The sequence below is a fragment of the Manihot esculenta genome, chromosome 1, assembly GCF_001659605.2.
Source record: "Manihot esculenta cultivar AM560-2 chromosome 1, M.esculenta_v8, whole genome shotgun sequence".
In the NCBI taxonomy this organism is placed as follows: Eukaryota; Viridiplantae; Streptophyta; class Magnoliopsida; order Malpighiales; family Euphorbiaceae; genus Manihot; species Manihot esculenta.
The window spans coordinates 8476478-8495796 of record NC_035161.2 but is presented as its reverse complement, the minus strand read 5'-3'; the positions used below and the strand labels follow the sequence as shown (position 1 = coordinate 8495796).

Here is a 19319-nt window from a genome sequence, read left to right as displayed (position 1 = left end):
ATTAAAAACTTCAGATATTTTTCTTACAAGAAAAATAAATTATTTCCCAATCCATTTAAATTACTTACTGAAAAGATTACATCCAATTAAAATTAGTACTGCATTTGATCTCCTTAAGGAGAAGCGGGATTGGATGAGGAGGCTGAACCATCTTTGACCCGCTAAATTTATTCGAGCCACCAAGAATCGCTCGACTCGGACCGGTTCTTTCACGAAGCCGGAAACGGCGTGTAAATTCAGCGTTTTGCCTTTTGTACTGCGTTTTGGCGTCTCTTTATCATCCAATTTGTTCCACAGTTGCTCTTGCTTCCTTCAATTTCGGTTTTTTTTTTTTTTGCCGTTAGGGACTCTTCTTTCTGTCGATCGTCAGCTGTCTGCCTGAAAGGGAGTTCCTTTATTGCTTCACTCGATTGTCCTTCGATTGCAGGCCACAAGCTGGATTTTGCTTCGCTGTCGAAACAAGTGAGCAGAGTTTTCATTAGTCTTCCATATGTCGAAGCCAAGAACCTGAGTTCACAGAAACCAAAGCAGAAGCTCGATTGCTTGATTGTTTCTTCGCTGGTTTCGCAATTCTCAGAACCAGAGAAAGAAGCCATAGTTCACAGAAGCTCGATTGCTCGTTCAAAGCTCCACGGACTGGTTTGTGATATTCAAATATTGCTATATTGGATATTCAAAGTGTCATACTGACACTGATTTATGAATTCTGAAGTATTGTTATTCTCTCTCTCTCTCAGTTTTAGGACTTCGCTATTTCCTGTACGGAAAATAATAGTGAATTACTTCTTTTCCTCGGGGTAACTGAATTCAGTTTCCATCCAAATTCTGAGCTTTGCAATTTGCATTATGCTTTATATTTTCTATTATGTTTCAGTGATCATGGCTTCTAGATTTCAACGTACTCAGCTGGTGGCTTCACCAATGTACCCAAACGCCATAGCTTGGTCTGACGAGAACCTTATCGCCGTCGCTTGTGGTCCCATCGTCACCATTCTGGTAATGTCACCATATTTCCCACTTTGATTTTTATTTCCACCCTTTTTCTTCTTAAAAAAAAAAAATCAACGGGTATGTACTTCATGTTTCTGAAATAATTGGGCTTGACTCTGTTTTGAGAAGTTGATTAGTGAAGCCATAACTTCGAGCAAGTTTGAAACTTTTAATAAACAGTGCTAAAAAAGACCTCAAACAAAGTTTGGTAGTAGTTGAGATTCGGGATTTTTTTTTTAAAGCCAGATTAATAAGCTTGCTTTTTTATTTCAATGTATTTTCTTAATTATCAGAATCCAGCATTGACATTTGGACCTCGAGGCTTAATCACCATTCGTACCTGTGAACCTTACTCAATTGGGCTGGTAAAAAAAGAAGGTAAGAGAATAACTAGACCTAGAACTGGAAAATACTACCATGTTTGTAGGTTAGCATTTTGTTAGTCTTTTTTTTCTTGTTCACTTAAAAGTACAAATTGGAAAATTTTTCTATGCTGTCTGTCTTAGGCACCTTGAACATATATTATAATTTGGGATGTTTACAGATTTGCTCGCCGGATGTTTGCTCTCCAATGCTTTGTCTCGGGATCGTCGACCATGTGTGCGTTCAATTTCTTGGTCTCCAGTTGGAATGGCTCCTAACTTTGGGTAGCAAACTAACCTAATTAGCCACATGTTGATATGACACTATTTTTTTTTCTGCACTTGAATTTCATTAGATTAAGGTAATACCTAAGAGGGATAAGAACTGGTAATATAATTTTATCTTCTTATAATGTAATCTATGTAGGTGCTTGCTCGCAGTTTGCACCACAGAAGGACATGTAAAGCTTTATCGATCACCTTTTTGTGATTTTTGTGCCGAGTGGATAGAGGTATATCATCGGAACTCTTGATTTCACAACTTATTGTTAAATGAAGAAACTGGTGGAACTATTGAAATTGAATAACCACCTTTGGTTTTGGAGTAACAAGATTCTGTCTTAGTTAAATGAGAACCAATGAGCCTATCATGGGTCATGAAAACAAAAAGCTGTATGTCCCTTTTCCCTCAACGCACTTGCTCCGCCATTCAAGTTAAGCTAGCCATAATCTACTTTCACCTACCCTGCTTATTAGATCACAAATCTGCTTCTAGCCTGCACCATCATTGATGTAAACGATCCAGTTATATGAGCAAGCCTTGCGTAATAAAATTGCATCATCACCTTGAAACTGTGGGGTATAATCCAAACTATTTGAATACATCATTGATCTCATAGTATCTAAAGAAATCATCATAGGAACAAACGTTACATAATAAAATTGTATGATCACTACCATGAAATCTGTGTGGGATAATCCAGAAATGAACACGTCATTAATCTCATAGTATCTAAAGAAATCATCAAATAAGCAAAGTGAAAACTTCTAGATTCACAAGATAAACAAAACCTACATGAAAATAAGAGCAAAATATTAATTGAAGAAACCACATAACATTTCATGTGAAAGAACATTGGTGTGAATTATTTTTTTACATGAACCTCGGGGAGAGGGATGAGATTAAATGAGAAGATAAAATTTGATTGTTGTTGAACTCATTCTTTGGTTGCTAGGTTTGAGAAAGGATTAGCTTAAGGACAAATATATAGGTGTGACATATATGTAAATATTGAAGAAACTAGACATACTTGTATTTTGAGGTGAGAAAACATTGCATATCTACATTATTCCTTGTGTTTCTGGGTCTTGTGGAGTAATAGCTTAAAAATGCTAGTTACATTTTCTTTCTGCCAAAATATTTGTTTTTAACCACTGTACAACAGTCAACAGCTATGACGTCATTGATTTGTTTGAATAAAATTAAAATCAGTAGTCTCATTTGTTTGTTTTTCAAGTTGGGCCTTTCATTTTGTATGTTTAGGATTTCCTTGGTATTTATATTGTGTTGATCACTATTATAAATTCTCTTGTTTTGAATTTTTGTAGGTTATAGATATATCAGATAGGTTATATGTTTATCTTGCAAGAACAAATTTTGGGGAGTCAGAAATTCTTAACTCAGAGATTGTTCATGTAAGTTCATTATGTTAAATCAGTTTAACTGAAGTTGAAGTTGTAATCTTTTAGCCATCATATTGTGAATATCTATGCCTTCCAATAGGATCAAACAACGCAAGTAAAACTCGGTGATAATCATGCTGATGTGTTTCCAAGCACTATTACTGGAAAGGAGCGTAAACGAAGAAGAGGCCATACAACTAATGGAATGTAAAAATCTCTTTCCTTATTTTTTCTTTCCTCTTATTTTCAATCCTTTTTTGTTTAAAAGAATTATGCTGTATTTATTTGTGGCCCATTTGTTATTGGAGTCCTGTGCATGCATTCCAACATCATAAAACAATGCTGCAAGAGATCTGTTGAATCCCACATCGGTTGTGAAAAGGGGTAATGTGCCCCTTATATGGGCCATAGGCACTCCTTCCCCTTGAGCTAGCTTTTGGGGTGAGTTAAGCCTGGCTCAAATTTAACATGGTATCAGAGTCGGGGTCCGATGTTGGGCGCCCCATAAATGTGCCACGCACCAGTAAAAATTCTGGGCGTGAGGGGGTGTGTTGAATCCCACATCGGTTGTGGAAAGGGGTAATGTGCCCCTTATATGGGCTATAGGCACTCCTCCCTCTTGAGCTAGCTTTTGGGGTGAGTTAGACCTGGCCCAAATTTAACAAGATCCATCCATACCGTGGTTTTTATGTTACTGTCCATTCTGTTCAAGTCTATCACTCCAGCAGCTATGCAAATGAGGTTCTAGTAATGCGAATTCTTTTACATTATGTTGGGTCTACAACAGTAGTAAATAAACTAATTTTCCATTCTTTGGTTTTTAAACTAGACTAGATTACTAGAATAAGGATGATCGGAGAAGAATAATGAGATTGGAATTTGGAAAGCATTTGAGTGCTGCTATTATAGATTTTTCTATCATTAACATGTTTTATCTTTTCCTATGTTTATGCATATTTTGTATCGTCTTTAAATTGCCATGTTCTATTAATAAGGATACTGAAACTTTTGGAGGCAAACTGATTGGTTTTAGAAATGGTGAGAAGTCCCATGCTGGATCTGGCTCTCACACTGATACAAGGGAAGAGAAATTGCATAAGGTAAGCTTTCACAGGATTGGATTGTAGTTTTTCACATTCTCTTTCTCTCTTCACCCTTGATTTAGGTTTTCTTTTAAATGTTGTAAAATTTAAATTTGTATTTAGGACACCATGGGGTTGATTTGGTAGTTGGTTTAGTTAGTTAATTGGTTGAATTAACCAAATTAAGACTCAAAATATCTAGCAGGTGTGATTTACCAAATAAGTATCTATCGTAGAAAAGTCGTGTAAATTAGATAGAATTGTTGAATCCCACACCAGTTTGGGAAAGGGGTAATGTGTCGGCCATAATCACTCCTCCCCTTGAGCTAGTGAGTTAGGTCTGACCCAAATTTAACAAGAATAATAAGCATGATAATAGTGTAAGATTCACTTCTGTCAAGAAAGTCTCCCATCTTCTGGGGTTTGAATGTATTGCACAGGTCAATGGAAAGTATAATTGCTGGAATGTCCTTTAATCAAGATTCTGTGGAATTGAGATGTTATATTGATTGATATAGACAAATATTACTTCAAATCCTCATTGTGCTTGGACTAAGATCCCTTGTTTATTTGGCTAGTAGACTCACTAGAATATTATATATATCTTAATACAGAATAAACAACTGCAGTTTAATATCCATCTTTGCATGATTATTAAATGTCATTTGAACCTTTCTTCCTACCTTTTGCTTAATTCTTTTACTGAGACTAGACCTGACAGAAGTTAATAATAATAATAATAATAACAACTGCTCATTCCTGCAGATACCTGCAGACCAATATGCTTCTCGTAGTGATATGCTGTCATCAATTGTTGTTGCCTGGTCACCAGTGTTGTGCTTGTCATCTAAAATCTGTACGGCAGCACAAGATGTTTCGTCCCCCAGATTCTCTATATTTGCAGTTGGAGGAAAGTCTGGTAAAATTTCAATCTGGAGAATACATGCACCACAATGCTACTCTATTGAGCACAGTAGAGTCTCTCCTGGTGTTGTGCTTGTTGGGATTCTACAAGCACATATTTCGTGGGTCACTGCCATCAATTTGGCATTACTTGGTTCTAAGGCTAATAATCAGGTTTTATTGGCTAGTGCAAGTTCTGATGGGAGGTGAGTTAGGTAATGTCAAAATTTCTGTTCAGTTCTTAACCAATAATTTCTTGTGGATAAGCACAAGAGGTGTTTAGCATATATTGATATGCCATAAATGATGTTAAGTAACATGCCTTTCTATTCCTAATAGTTATACATCTTTTTTTACTCTTTGAAACAGTAGTTACACATCTTGTATGTTATGTGTATTTGAGAATCTAGAATAAATTTTACTTTCATTATGTTATCTCATTAATTTGATCTCCATATACCTTTTCCTTTGAATGTTCAAAGAAAGTAAATGCTTTCTAAAGTAATTGTGTAGTGAGAATGCTTTCTAAAGTAATTGTATTCTCACTAAACACTACAAAATATTATTTGGAAGCATTTATCAAACTCCTTGTACACATGGTAGAAATTCAATACAATTTATTATTGGAACTTAGATATTGAATGGTCTTATACTTTTAGGTGAAATGAACTGGCCCTTCTCTCCAATATCCAAATCAATGTATTTGATTTCACTTCATCCCATTGCTACAAAAGAAGGAAATTTTACCTGTAACATTTCCAATAATTTTCTTCAGTGTGAAGATCTGGCTGGGGAATGGTGACGAATTGCTGGAATCAGAATCTAGTAATGCTCCATTTTTTCTACTGAAGGAGGTAGCTCTATTTATAGTCTTCACAATTTAACACAAGGATCAGTATTTTTTAAATAATTACATTCTGACATTTCATTTCCAAATAGGTTATATTTGGCAGTTTTGTCCCAGTGTCAGTACTTTCACTAGTAACACCTGTTCAGGCACCACACAAAATTCTCTTAGCAGTTGGTAAGGGATCTGGTTCAATTGAAGTATGGACATGTGACATACCTAGTTGCAAGTTTGATAAAGTTTGTTCACAGGATGCTCATGACTATGTTGTAAGTTTCTCACAGTTGATCAGTCTTTTACAGTTTCAAGACTCAGTAGTTACTTATTTGTTCAAAAATTCATCAGGTTACAGGTTTAGCATGGGCTTTTGATGGGTGTTGTTTGTACAGCTGTGGTCAGGTATTAATGTCATGAAGGTCTTCAATAGTCCGTTGAATTGAAAATAGTCTTCTACATCTGAAGATGCTTTATGTGAATTGAATTTGTTACAAGTTTGGACATAATTTCAAATTTGATGTTTCACCAGTGTTTTCAGCTGCGTCAGTGACGCCATTTGCCCATATTATCACGGGTATTGTTGATGCTAGCATTTTATAGGAAAGAAATAAGAAAATTAATTTTTTTGCAATCAAAGAAATAGAAACCAAAAGATAAAGAAAGAGAAGAAAAAGTAATCAAGTGTTATATTTTAAAAATTGGCCGTCATTAGGATTCAAGCATTTACCTTTGGAGCATTAAACAACTGTAATCCCTCATATAATAAAATACTTTCTCTTTATAAAATTATTACTTGCTGAACAATGAGTTTATGCAACATCTTTAAGATTTTAGTAGTCACAAAGCTGCGTTAGTGGAATTTTAGTATGAATGAGTACAGATAGTCATAGAAAATTTGAACTATGAGGATGGTGAAAGACAGTTTCACTGCAAGAGGTGAAGTTTTGTTAATTACATTTGTTACCGGCACAAATTAGTTACTGGTCCATTGTTTTATCATTTTACAGTATACCAGATAACTAGATATTTGATGGACATGATCCTTACAGCATGAAGCTCAAGAAATCACAAATTTGAACTCTTGAAAAACTTAGAATTATGGTCTAGGTTTTGTATAGGTTTATATTTAGGACATTCTTGGGTATTTCCTGGACCTTAAATGGTCTTATATTTGAAGAAATTCTGCAGTACTTTGTTTTTAGTGAAGTAAATCTTACTTGTAGATAACCACCATTGAATTAATTAATATGGTTAATCCAATGTAATAATGTGTAAATGAAGTGAATACAAAAACAAAGTAGTGAACTAATGATAGAAGGCACCTTGTATTTTTGTTCATTCATATCAACTAGCTACTGCCTAAGAAGATATAAAGTCTTCGAGAGAAGGATATTTTGCAAATTTGCATGTTTGCTAGAATGGCCTGAGCTTTAGTGTCTTGGGTTGCATCACTTTCAGGATATTCAGCTAGACAATTGTAATTTATTCATAGAAACAATGAAAGAAAATTGCACTAAAAATGTTGAGGTGGGCAAAAAATTAAAATAAAAAACCTTTAATGCATACATACGTGAGTTCAATTTAGTGGATAGTTTTCTTAAAATCATAAAAGTTCAGAGAAAATAAAATTAACAAACTATATATGATTGTTGCTTTTAGTTTAAGCAATAAGCATTCAGTCAACTCTTATGTTTAGTCCAATTTGTAGTGTACCAATTAGTTTTAAGCTAACCCAAATCAAATCTAAATTCTAAAGTCAATGGCAATCTAAACCTCCTTGTTGTATGGAGAAATCCAAATGGTTTAAGTTTTAATAAAAGGGTGGGTTGTTGCAGTAAGGGCAAGTGCTGCCATTACTGCTACAGCCATACTTATTCCACATGGCCCTACCTGTGAGATATCCTATGTAAGGTCAGGTTGCTAGACAGTGGGTGGAAGAAACAATCTGATATACTGTTAAACATGATTCTTTTTTACTTTTGTTTATGTATGGTACATAAGGCATCAAGTTGACTCAGTATTGCGCCATTAATCAATTATAGTTATATATATTTGTTTTAACTAATGTGTCAGGATAATTATGTTCGTAGCTGGCTATTATGTGGGAATTCTCTTTGTGAAGTATCCATTCCATCATGTACTCCTAGTCTGAGGAGTTCAACTGATGTATGATGTTAACCTTTCTGGCTTATTGTATTTTATTTTGTATTGTTTATTTTGAAAAGTTTTATGCTGGCTCAAGAACTGTTAAAATTTTTCTGCAGCTTCCAGATGTGTTCTTTTCATGCATGGGTGTAGCATCATCTCCTGGAAATCTTGTAGTTGCTACAGTATGTTACTCATTTCCCCAAAGCTTTTATTTACCATCAGCTTGCTTTAGTTTCTCCTACACATTTAAATTCCTGTTAAAATTTTCCCCCAATCATCCATCAGTGTTTTCAGATTTCTCAGAATTGTGTTCACAAGAGACACTTTAGCTTCTGTGATATACGTTTCACAGCATAGGCTGATATGAAAGATATATTAAGAAGTGTTGTGAATCATAAAAATGTAATAAATTTTGGTCCTTTTCATTTTTGATGCATAGGTAAGTTGTGAGACCCCATGACAGCGCAGAGATGGCTTGTTAATTGTAATTTAGTTAATGTAATGATTGTTATCGTCATAATAACTGTTATCTTTACAATAATAAACATGCATACTGCCTTGGACGTGCACCAAGCATTTGAATACATAAGTTGCCAACTTGTTCAACTACCATCATTCTACTTTAAAAGCAGACAACCTGGTTATAATTCAAAATAAGCTGTGGAAAATTTTCATTACTGGTTCATAGTGCCACCACAATTAATATTGTGGTAGATCGGTTGAGAAAGCGGTAAACCAGGCATGCTGGAGCTTGATTGTTTTGTTATAAACTAATAAAAATTATTCATTCCCTTTTGCTTGGATAAGTATTTTATCATTTTGTCGTTTCTCACTATTTTTTCCATTAGCATTGGAGCTATGCCTCTTTTTTATTATGGACCAATTCAAGACTTTTCTCCCACCTCTCTTTATTAAGTACGTTGAATCCCACATCGGTTGTGGAAAGGGGTAATGTGCCCCTTATATGGGCCATAGGCACTCCTCCCCCTTGAGCTAGCTTTTGGGGTGAGTTAGGCCTGACCCAAATTTAACATGGTATCAGAGCCTCCCCATCTGATATTGGGCGCCCCATAAATGTGCCACGCACCAGTAAAAATTCTGGGCGTGAGAGGGTGTGTTGAATCCCACATCGGTTATGGAAAGGGGTAATGTGCCCCTTACATGGGCCATAGGCACTCCTCCCCTTGAGCTAGCTTTTGGGGTGAGTTAGGCCTGGCCCAAATTTAACAAAGTAGAATGTGATGATGTGACAAATACAGGAGACAGTGGTAGAGCAAGGGGTTCATGGCCCCCTTAACTCTTGAAATTCTTTTTAATATAGGCAAATTTACATGACCTTTCAAATTTAGTGCATAGCCTTGCCACCTTCTCTTTCCAAGTATTTCATTGTATTGTAGCTCATAGCTATAGTAGTTTAAATCCTTTTCTATTTAAGGGGGAATATGATACAACATAGAGAGAAGATACAAAATAGAGAGAATCCCAACTCTCTTGCAATATATGCATCTTTTTTTTTTTATTTCCCATTTCAGTAAGTATTTTAATTTAGTATCCAAGAAAAGGATTTGTTCCTGTAATTGATTTATTTAATTAAGTTCCATATGAAATTGATAGTTACTATCTCAAAGCAAATTATGACAAACAAAAGTTCCTTTCCGCTAACATCCTTAATTAAGGTCCAGTCAAACATGATTAGTTTTAAAATTCTTCCCATGTTTCAATCAAGTGGAAAGCTTCTTTGGGAAATTTCCTGTCATTTAAATACCAATTACATTTAAGTTTTGTTTTTTAATGTGAAAAACAAAAGGGATCGTTTCATTATGAAAACTCATATAAATGTGATGTCGTGCATGCGCTTTTTTCCATCTCTATACACAAAACACATGCATGCTTGCTACTTTTATGTGTGCTTGGGTACACTCCTGTAGACATTCAAATATATGTTTATTTATATTGAAATTGCAAACTTTCTGGCTTCATGATTAGTGTAATCCTTTCTCTCTTTTAGTCTTTAAAGAGGGAATTAATATCAATTAAATTCGTTGCATGGTGTGAACTAATATTACACTGATAATCTGAATTATGTGACTTTAACCAACAACCATGGGATGATGATGCTAGACAGGTTGAAGCAAGTTCTGGGTTCCATTGATTCATATATATATATGTGTGTGCGTGTGTATGTTTGATGATGATCAAACGATTGTGATTTACTCACCATAATAATGATGGCTGTCAGGCTAGATTATCCTTGTGCACATGACACTGATGAATTTGTGTTTGAAATTTGTAGGTCCGGAATCTTGATATTGAACAATTAGATCATATGTATGAGGCAAGGTGAGTTAATTGCTGTCCTAAAACAATAAATGCTTTACAAATTCAGTAATTGTTGAATACCTATAGTAGGATGAACATGAAGAACAGCAAAAAGAAAAAAAAGGTTGAAGAATACAGTGCAACTGAACTCAGTTGGACAAAGCCTTAGGTCTAACTACAAGGAGAGCAAGGATACTGAAGTTAAATAAAAATGAATAGAGAAGTCAAATGCTTCAAAATCCAGAAATAAAATCCAAATGTATTTCTGTTTATTCTACCTAGATATCGCATGTCATGATTTGAAATGGTCTCCTGCATCCTAGTTGCTGCTCTGGCTGTGGTTTTACATAAATGGGCTTGCGTCAAGGCGTCAATGCTATGTAATGGTCAAGCCAGTTTGGATGCGGACTTTCTTCTGTTAGGCAGGCAAACTGCATCTAATGCATAAATTTACTGAAAATTAATTCTAGTTTAATATTATAATATTTTCTTAGTTAGGTTGGGAGGCTGATTGAGCCTAGGCTACATAAGTTAAATTGGTTCTACCACCCTAATTCTCACTGTATTCCATATTAGCTATAACTTCCTAAACCATAAGAGTGGTGCTGGCGTGAAAGTTCAATTCCAAAATTTCAACGCTTCCAAAAACTTACTCTTGAAATTGTGAACCACTGGAAAAGCTATGTGATTTGTGAAATTTCGATTATTTTTATGTGAATTTTAGCTACTTTATTTTAGTCTTTCAGCGACTATAACATGTCCCTTCTTTTGTGCAATTGGTATCTTGTTATTAAAGAAAACTCTGGTTACATAACATATTACCTGGAATTTAACAGGGTTTTCTAGGGGCTAGTTCATGATATACTGTTTCATGTTTGCAATTTAAGAATGACAATGAAATGCTAGTGGCTGCTGTAAGGTGTTCATACCTAAGCAAAAAAGATGAAGCAGAAGAGAAGAAGGAAGAGAGAATGGCATAGCTAATGCTAGGAATCTCTCCCCCTCTCTTCTTAAGTAAACTATCCATTAACTTTTTAACTCTTATTTCGGCCTCCATTCAAAACTGTACTAGTTCGCCTTCTTTGGAAGGCTATTTAGGTTATTTTCAATTTTCAACTTCTTTTATATAAAGGGCAACCAAACTGTTTATTTATTCTATATATATGTAACTAGTTTGTATGATGTCTTACCAATTTGTAATAGAATAACTTAGAAAAAGAATATCATGTAGGCTTAAATTTTAAATATATTTGTTAGTATGTCATTTCAACTGCAAAATACTTGTTTTAGTTAAAATATTAAAATGCTATCTGTTCAATTAAATTTTTATCAAATCATAAATTTAATTCTGCTTCTTTCTTTCTTTCTTTTTTCTTTTTGAAAAAATAAATGCAGCATGCATATTTCTACAACTCTCTCTCCCTCCCTGGTATTTTTTTCTTTTTATTTGTTAAATATGGGCCAGGTCTAACTCACCCCAAAAGCTAACTCAAGGGAGAGGAGCCCCTATGGCCCATATAAGGGGCACATTACCCCTTTCCACAACCGATGTGAGATTCAACACACCCCCTCACGCCCAGAATTTTTACTGGTGCGTGGCACATTTATAGGGCGCCCAACATCGGATGGGGAGACTCTGATACCATGTTAAAGTTGGGCCAGGCCTAACTCACCCCAAAACCTAGCTCAAGGGGGAGGAGTGCCTATGACCTATATAAGGGGCACATTACCCCTTTCCACAATCGATGTGAGATTCAACATTATTAAACTCCCCTTTAGAATCCTCGGTCTTATTTGTGCTTCTCTTTGAAACTATACTAGTTTGCCATCTTTTGAAGTCCTATTTAGACTAGGTTTTCAAGTTGTTTTTAATATATGCTATCAATCTGTTATATGTTTTACAAATTTATTATATAATTAATTTTTTAAAATTTTTATCATGTAGGCTTAGCAGTTAATTTTAAACAGGAAGGTTGTTACCATGTCAATAATGAAAAACAAATTTTGAGAGTGAAATGTATCCATCATTATAGGAGTAGTTTTGAGAAGGTCATAAAGGAATATCCTTTAGCATGACAGCAACTAAAATTATTTTACACAATTTTCTTTGAAAATATGTTGTGTATTTATAATTTGATCTTCTGGAAACATGCAGGGCACAGAAGGCCATTGTTGAATTCTTCTGGATTGGCGGACAAGAAATAGATATGTTGTCCAACACTTCTCAAGACTTCATCAAAGAATCTTTTCTTGGTTTTTCCAAAAGCGAATTGTTATACTGGGAATCCAACATTCTGTGGTGTTTGAAAACCTTTGAAAATCCAGATAAGCCTCTAGTTATTTGGGATATCATAGCGTCATTATTGGCTTTCAAGCAGCTTATGCCAGACTATGTGGACCATGTGCTAGCTAGTTGGCTTGCTATGTTATATTTAGGTTCAGATACGGACCTTTCCATTAATGAGGTTTTGACACGCATCTCCCCTAATCTAACAAAAATAACTTCTCGCCAGTTGCACATGCTAAATATTATCTGTCGATGCCTGGTCCTATCTGTGTTGAAGGCTGATGAAATAAACAGTAAATTGAACTTTGAAGAACCTACTAGTGCTGCAGGAGAGCAACAAACTTTGTGGATAGAGCTACTTTCCAGAAGTGAAAAAGAACTCCGTGAAAGGCTTTTGGTTTTTAGTTTTTCTTTTTCAGCCAAAAATTTTTCTGCAACTGGATACTGGCGCCCTGTTGGAATTGCACAAATGGAGCAGTGGATTCAACTTAATCAGGATCATGTCAATGATCAAGTGAAAGTCCTGGCTTCAGAAATTCAAAAACATAAGAGCAGGTAAATCTTGCTACTTTATTCCTTATATTGCAAATATTTTAATTAATTTGTTGCTACCCTGTTCTTTGTATTTTAATTTTTCAAGGGCCTAAAAATGAGAGTACTTTTGTTTTTTCAAGCACGAGTTTGGATTTGCCTTTGAAAGTTTTCCCATTAAGATTTCATTATTGTGCAATCAAGTCCTCAATTTTGATTTTACTATTGATCATGTTTTTTTCATGAGAAAGTTGAAACTAGACCCATAAATAAGCCTTAATTTGGAAGTAGGAGGGCTAAGAAGTTCTATTTATTTGAAATTCCTTATAAATTTGTTTGTTCTTGATGAAAATATGTAGCTTTGAGAGCGTTATTTGTATCTCTCTCTTATTTTCTTAAAGAATAGTTAGATGTCAAATTTAGCCATCGTCTTCCCATATGTTCAATAGTTCAGTGGTTAGATTCCTGTCCTGGAGGGCAGTCAATCAAGGGTTCGAACTTTACTTTCCCTTCAGTTCCCTTGAACCAAGAGAGGAGACATTGCTTCCAATGGATAGGAAAGAATTGCAACTTTGGTTTCTTTGACTTGAATACGTGGAATTGAATTTTAGCCAACTTGAGAAACTCTTATGCAATAAAGTTAGCTATTGAAGTAGCTGCTATAGAGAGGTCTTTGAGCATAATCACTCCCTTTATTCCTGTTAGGTATTGTGTCGAGCGAAATTGATGAGCTGGAAAATATTGAATGGGTAAATTATCCATTAGATGGAACAAGTAGGTTTGAATTCACTTGGTAATAATGTCAAAATTTACTGTTAATACTTGTTGCATGACTTAAAAACTGGGCCTTATTTGTTGAGGCAGAAGTGTCCTGAAGAAAGTTCTTGATATCATATATAAGTATACGCATGCATTGGGCGACTGTTTGATAATGGTCTTATTTTCTGCAATGTTTTGTTGCTTTTCTTATGTTTGCTATTTGTAATATTCGTGATCTTATGCCTATATATTACACAAACCAGGCTGTCGTCCGACGTATATCGGGTAGAGGAACAATGTAGCTATTGCTCAGCATCTGTTCCTTTTAATTCGCCAGAGATTGCATTTTGCGAAGGCGTCAAGAACAGTAACGTGGACGTGCAGAACCACAAATTGGTTAGATGTGCTGTTTCTATGCAGGTTTGCCCAGCAACCCCATTATGGCATTGCAAGTGTTGTAACAGATGGGCCTCCAAATTGGCACCAGAGACTCTATTTACAATGCCTGGATATCCTGTAGACTTAAAATCTTTAGTAGCAGAAGAATTGACGAAACCCTTGTGTCCCTTTTGTGGGATACAGCTTCAGAGATTACAGCCAGATTTTCTACTTTCTGCCACGCCTGTGTAATTCACCTGGAGGTGTTTCCATAATTAGGTTTCCCCAGATAGATTGACTAGTTGTTCAATGTACAATATGATTAAATTAGAAGCTGAGTTTGTAACAGAAGCTAATTATAATTTGAGCTTTTCGGGCGCCATGCCGGTGCGAGATATTGCTCTGTGTAACATTGTAATTTCCGGAGTGTTCAGCTAAGCACAAGGAGAGGCTGTTTTTGCCCACTTCATCAGAATCTTTTTATGACCTTAACCCTAAGATGGGAATTAAGTTTTTGGTAATTTACAATCTGATGATCTGAGATCCAGAGAAATAGGATTTTTACAATGAGTTCTGTAAAACTAGAAAAGTTTAAAAATAGAGGAGGGTATTTCTCCTTTTATATGTTTCCTTTTGTCCGCTAGTGACGTGCTAACAGGATGCATATCATTGGACCACCTGTCTCTGCTACGTTGATATGGACGTACGAGGAAATAAGATCTCTGCCCCATGCGTAACGGCCTTTGATCCTCTCCGGGCGCGTGTGGAGGGGTCCACGAGGCAGACGGATGGGTCGTCCTTCTAGTTCTGGGCTGGGCCAGAAGACAAAAGCAAAGCTGGGCCCAAAGGAGATCGGCCCAAAGTGCAGTGAACGCGAGGCCGGCCTGGTTGAGAAATTCAGAGGAGTCCGGTATCAAGGCTCGAATGGACCTAGCCTGTCAGCGCAGACGGTATGTGGGCTTCTGAGCGATGGGCCGCAACCGAGGGCTTGGCCCTTAACCGGGGTGGAGAAATCCAGCGGTCATCAATTGCCCCTTTACCTTCTCGGCAGTTATTGCCCCAACTGCTGAGGGGTAAACATCAAGAATCATTATGACCGCACCTGTTTGAATTCAGCTTGCTCCCTGAAGTCCTTTCATCTTTTCGTCACTTGTAGCTTTAAATCTTCTCTGTTTTTTTTTCTACTTCTAGCTTTCCTCTGCTCTTTGTGCGCACTGTTATCTTCACTTTCCTGCCTTTATCTTCCCGATACGCTTTCTTTTCTCTTTTGTGAATAGCCTTTAAGGATTCTGATGCCGCTAGGCTAGAGTATAGTATTGCCCTGTCTTACATTAAAATCTCAGCCTCTGGCTATATATTAATAACACCTCCTTCTCATCCTCGGGCTCTTTGTCGGCACAATGGGATCTCCCTTTCCGATCCTCCTTCCTCTGGTTCGATCGATTTCCCGAAAGATGCAAGTTTAGTTTTATTTCTCATTTGGAAAAGGTATGGTTTATCCTTCTCTTATTTTCTTCTTTCAACGGGGTTTACCAATATTTCGGAATTGTTTTTCGGAGGCTGGCCCCTGGTTTTAATCTCTTTATGTTTTATGTCGAATCTGCTATGTCTTTCACGGGGGTCTGTTCTAACCTTGCTTTTGTGATTTTTGCAGCCTTTGGGGGTAAAGATGAACCGGATTACGCCCCTTTACTTCCTCAGTACTTATTTCATGAATAGTGAGGGAGTGAATCCCTGTACTTTATTTGTACTTGCATGGCTTCATTTATCCTCCTATACTTTCCTGCATTTATGGGCCTTTTCATAGAGGGAGCTCGTTTTGCTATTGGTTCCTCTATACTTGGCTTCGTTCTACCTGATTGTTGCAGGTTGCGAATCTATCCGAGCTGGGAGCTCAGCTCTTCGCTCTTTGCTTAGGCTTTTATGCCCACAGTCTGTAATGCTTCTAGTACCTTTGAGTATTTTCCGGGCTCGTTGCTGTTTAGACCTCTCTCTAGGTTAGCTAGTCCAGCGCCAGCGGTCAATTCGTGAGGTTGGTGTTGTACCGAGCTCACTTTTTGTAACGACCCGAAAATCGGACCGCTACCGGCACTAGGATCCAGATCGGCTTAAGGCCGCCGGGACCCGTAGCAAGCCTGACATGAAACCTGTAAACCTGTTCAATCCCATACATGATCAACAACATACATAAAAATTAAAACTTTTCTTTCATTCATTCCTCATACACCAAACTCAACCTGTGCATGCACTAAAACATAATCTTACTCATAAACTTGACCCCTCTGTGGGATCTCATCAATGCCCCAATGGGCGATACATCATAAGTTGAGTTGGTTAAACATAAACATCAATAGATATTAAGATCATGTATCAACAAGGGATTACAATGAACTATGGTCAAGCACACTTCTAAACCTCAATATCATTATACATAACATAACTATTTAACTTTACATCATTATACCATTTACCATGTCCACTATCTATCTATTACAAACATAAGACTTTACTCTTCTTGACTTCTCTGTCTAGCCCGTACCTGCAATCCTGGGGGATTAGGGAAAAGGGGTGAGCTACTAGAGCCCAGTGGGCAGAATAATAGAAAACAACATTTAAATCTCATGCCATTATGTAATGCAACACATCACAACTAATCACATCTTGGATGGTATTGTCACCAATAGTCCTCTACATTTCCAAAGTGCCGGGACGTAGAATGGGTACAACCGGTCTTTCTCTTAACATAGCACATCATACATACCAATGTGCCAGGGACGTAGAATGGGTACAACCTGGACTTTCTCTTACATAGTGCCAGGGACGTAGAATGGGTACAACCTGGACTTCCATACCATCTCATGCCGTAGCATCATCATACCATATGAGGACTAAAGGATCATTCAATGATCAATCCACATCAACATCATAAATGCAATGCAACATATTCGTGAATTCTAATGCAAACAACCTAATTCATCACATGGCATTCATGATGCATGAACATGCTCAACTTTATAATTCATTTGCTTTAAAAACATAAAGGTTTATTCTACTCACCTCTGGCTGAAGCTCTACAGACAAAGACTGATGCAGCTAACTCACTGCTGGGGTCCTCGGTTCCTCGGGTCCGAACCTACACAGGTGGACTCAAATGAGGGACCAAACAACTAGCACATAACTCTAAAAACATCCCCCAAAACCCCCCCTAAAACACCTCAAAACATCATGCAAAGGAAGGCAAAACAGGGCAGGTTCGGCGGCACCTTCGGCGGCCGAAAGTCCCTCCAGAGCCGAAACCCAGGCAGGTTCTGCGGCACCTTCGGCGGCCGAAAGTCCCAGACAGAGACGAAAGTCTCTTTTCGGGGGCAACTTCGGCAGCCGAAAGGCCTGCCTCCCCAGCCATGTTCAACGGCCGAAAGTTCCTTCGGCTGCCGAACCTGGTTTCTGCCAAAGGGCAGAAACTTGGCTCCTCAAGCACATTTGCCTCCCAAAACTTCCAATCATGCATTTAGCTCAACCAAAACATGCAAATATACATACATTGGCTCCTAGGGGCTTCAAACTAACTTAAACCCCAACTACAACACACAACAACAACACAAATCCAACATACATTACTCAAAACATAACATTAACTCAAAAACCTAACTATGAGCTAAACATGCATTCTACCCCATAGATCTTGCATAAAACTTACTTTAAACATGAAATGAGCTTAAGATCGGCTCTTACCTCTTGAAGATCGAGAGAGAGACGTCCTAAACTCGGAGGTGGGAGATTTTGAGTTCTTGAACCTCAAAGCTCCAAAACTTATTTTAAACTCGAAAATCTTCAAAACAACGTAAAAACTTGTGAAAATCTTGAAAGGTTTGAAGGAAAGAACTCAAGGATGGTGAAGAATGGCGGAAGGGCTCACCTTGGCCGAAAATGGGGAAAAAGCTCGCCCGTTTTCGGCTAAGGGACCCTTTTATAGTGGCTGGCCAGGCCACGTTCGGGGGCCGAAAGTGCCTCCGCATGCATGCCATGTTCGGCGGCCGAACTTGAGGTTTGGCGGCTGAACCTGGACTTTCCTCACTTATGCCTTCGGGGGCCTAAAGCACTCCCGAAGTGCATGCATGTTCGGCGGCCGAACTTGAGTTTCCTCCAAGGATGTTTTTATTCAAAAACTCAATTCCTCTTTACTTAAAATCATCAAAAACATTAAAACATTTCATGAAAATATGGTTTTACCCTTCTAGAGGTCTCCGACATCCGAGATTCCACCGGACGGTAGGAATTCCGATACCGGAGTCTAGCCGGGTATTACACTTTTTAAGGTCGGCTTGGGGCTATGGCGCTTTTGGCTATTGTGCCCCAAGCTCTCTCGGGAGGTCGGAATCTTGTTTTTCATCGGTAGCTTAGGACTCGTCTTTCGTGTGAGATCGGAGCCGTGTTTTTATGCGTTGTCCCTGCATATGGTATTGGGAATTTTTGCACTGGGAGGCCCTTAGGACCTTCACCGACCGTTTTTGTTTTGTTTTCCCGGGAGTTCTAAGGGATCTCAGTCTTCTTTGTTTTTCCGGGAGTTCTAGGGGATCCCGGTCTTCTTTGTTTTCCCGGGAGTTCTAGGGGATCCTAGTCTTCATGCTCCGGGAGGTCTTTTAAGATCCTCGCCGACCGTTTTTGTTTTGTTTTCCCGGGAGTTCTTAGGGATCCCGGTCTTCTTTGTTTTCCCGGGAGTTCTAGGGGATCCCGGTCTTCATGCTCTGGAAGGTCTTTTAAGATCCTCGCCGGCCGTTTTTGTTTTGTTTTCCCGGGAGTTCTTAGGGATCCCGGTCTTCTTTGTTTTCCCGGAAGTTCTAGGGGATCCCGATCTTCATGCTCCGGGAGGTCTTTTAAGATCCTCACCGGCCGTTTTTGTTTTGTTTTCCCGGGAGTTCTTAGGGATCCCGGTCTTCTTTGTTTTTTCGGGAGTTCTAGGGGATCCCGGTCTTCATGCTCGGGGAGGTCTTTTAAGATCATCGTCGGCCGTTTTTGTTTTGTTTTCCCGGGAG

General features: G+C 37.6%; 1 protein-coding gene across 4 annotated transcripts; it reads left to right on the top strand.

The window, feature by feature from the left end:
* Positions 1 to 304: 304 nt before the first annotated feature.
* Positions 305 to 14755, top strand: LOC110625827. 4 transcript variants are annotated; one of them, XM_043954709.1, is made up of 18 exons: positions 305 to 639; positions 738 to 759; positions 875 to 996; positions 1284 to 1368; positions 1535 to 1637; positions 1780 to 1864; positions 2961 to 3047; positions 3136 to 3242; positions 4069 to 4135; positions 4883 to 5226; positions 5796 to 5874; positions 5960 to 6136; positions 6213 to 6266; positions 7938 to 8030; positions 8129 to 8194; positions 10306 to 10352; positions 12487 to 13173; positions 14172 to 14755. In XM_043954709.1, exons 3-18 carry the CDS (start codon positions 880 to 882, stop codon positions 14536 to 14538), a joined length of 2565 nt encoding a protein of 854 aa, XP_043810644.1. In that variant the 5' UTR covers positions 305 to 639; positions 738 to 759; positions 875 to 879; the 3' UTR covers positions 14539 to 14755. The 4 variants fall into 4 exon arrangements, with proteins under 4 accessions (XP_043810644.1, XP_021627189.1, XP_021627182.1 ...); XM_021771497.2 differs by having other exon boundaries at positions 738 to 797; XM_021771490.2 differs by lacking the exon at positions 738 to 759.
* The last annotated feature ends 4564 nt before the right edge of the window (positions 14756 to 19319 follow it).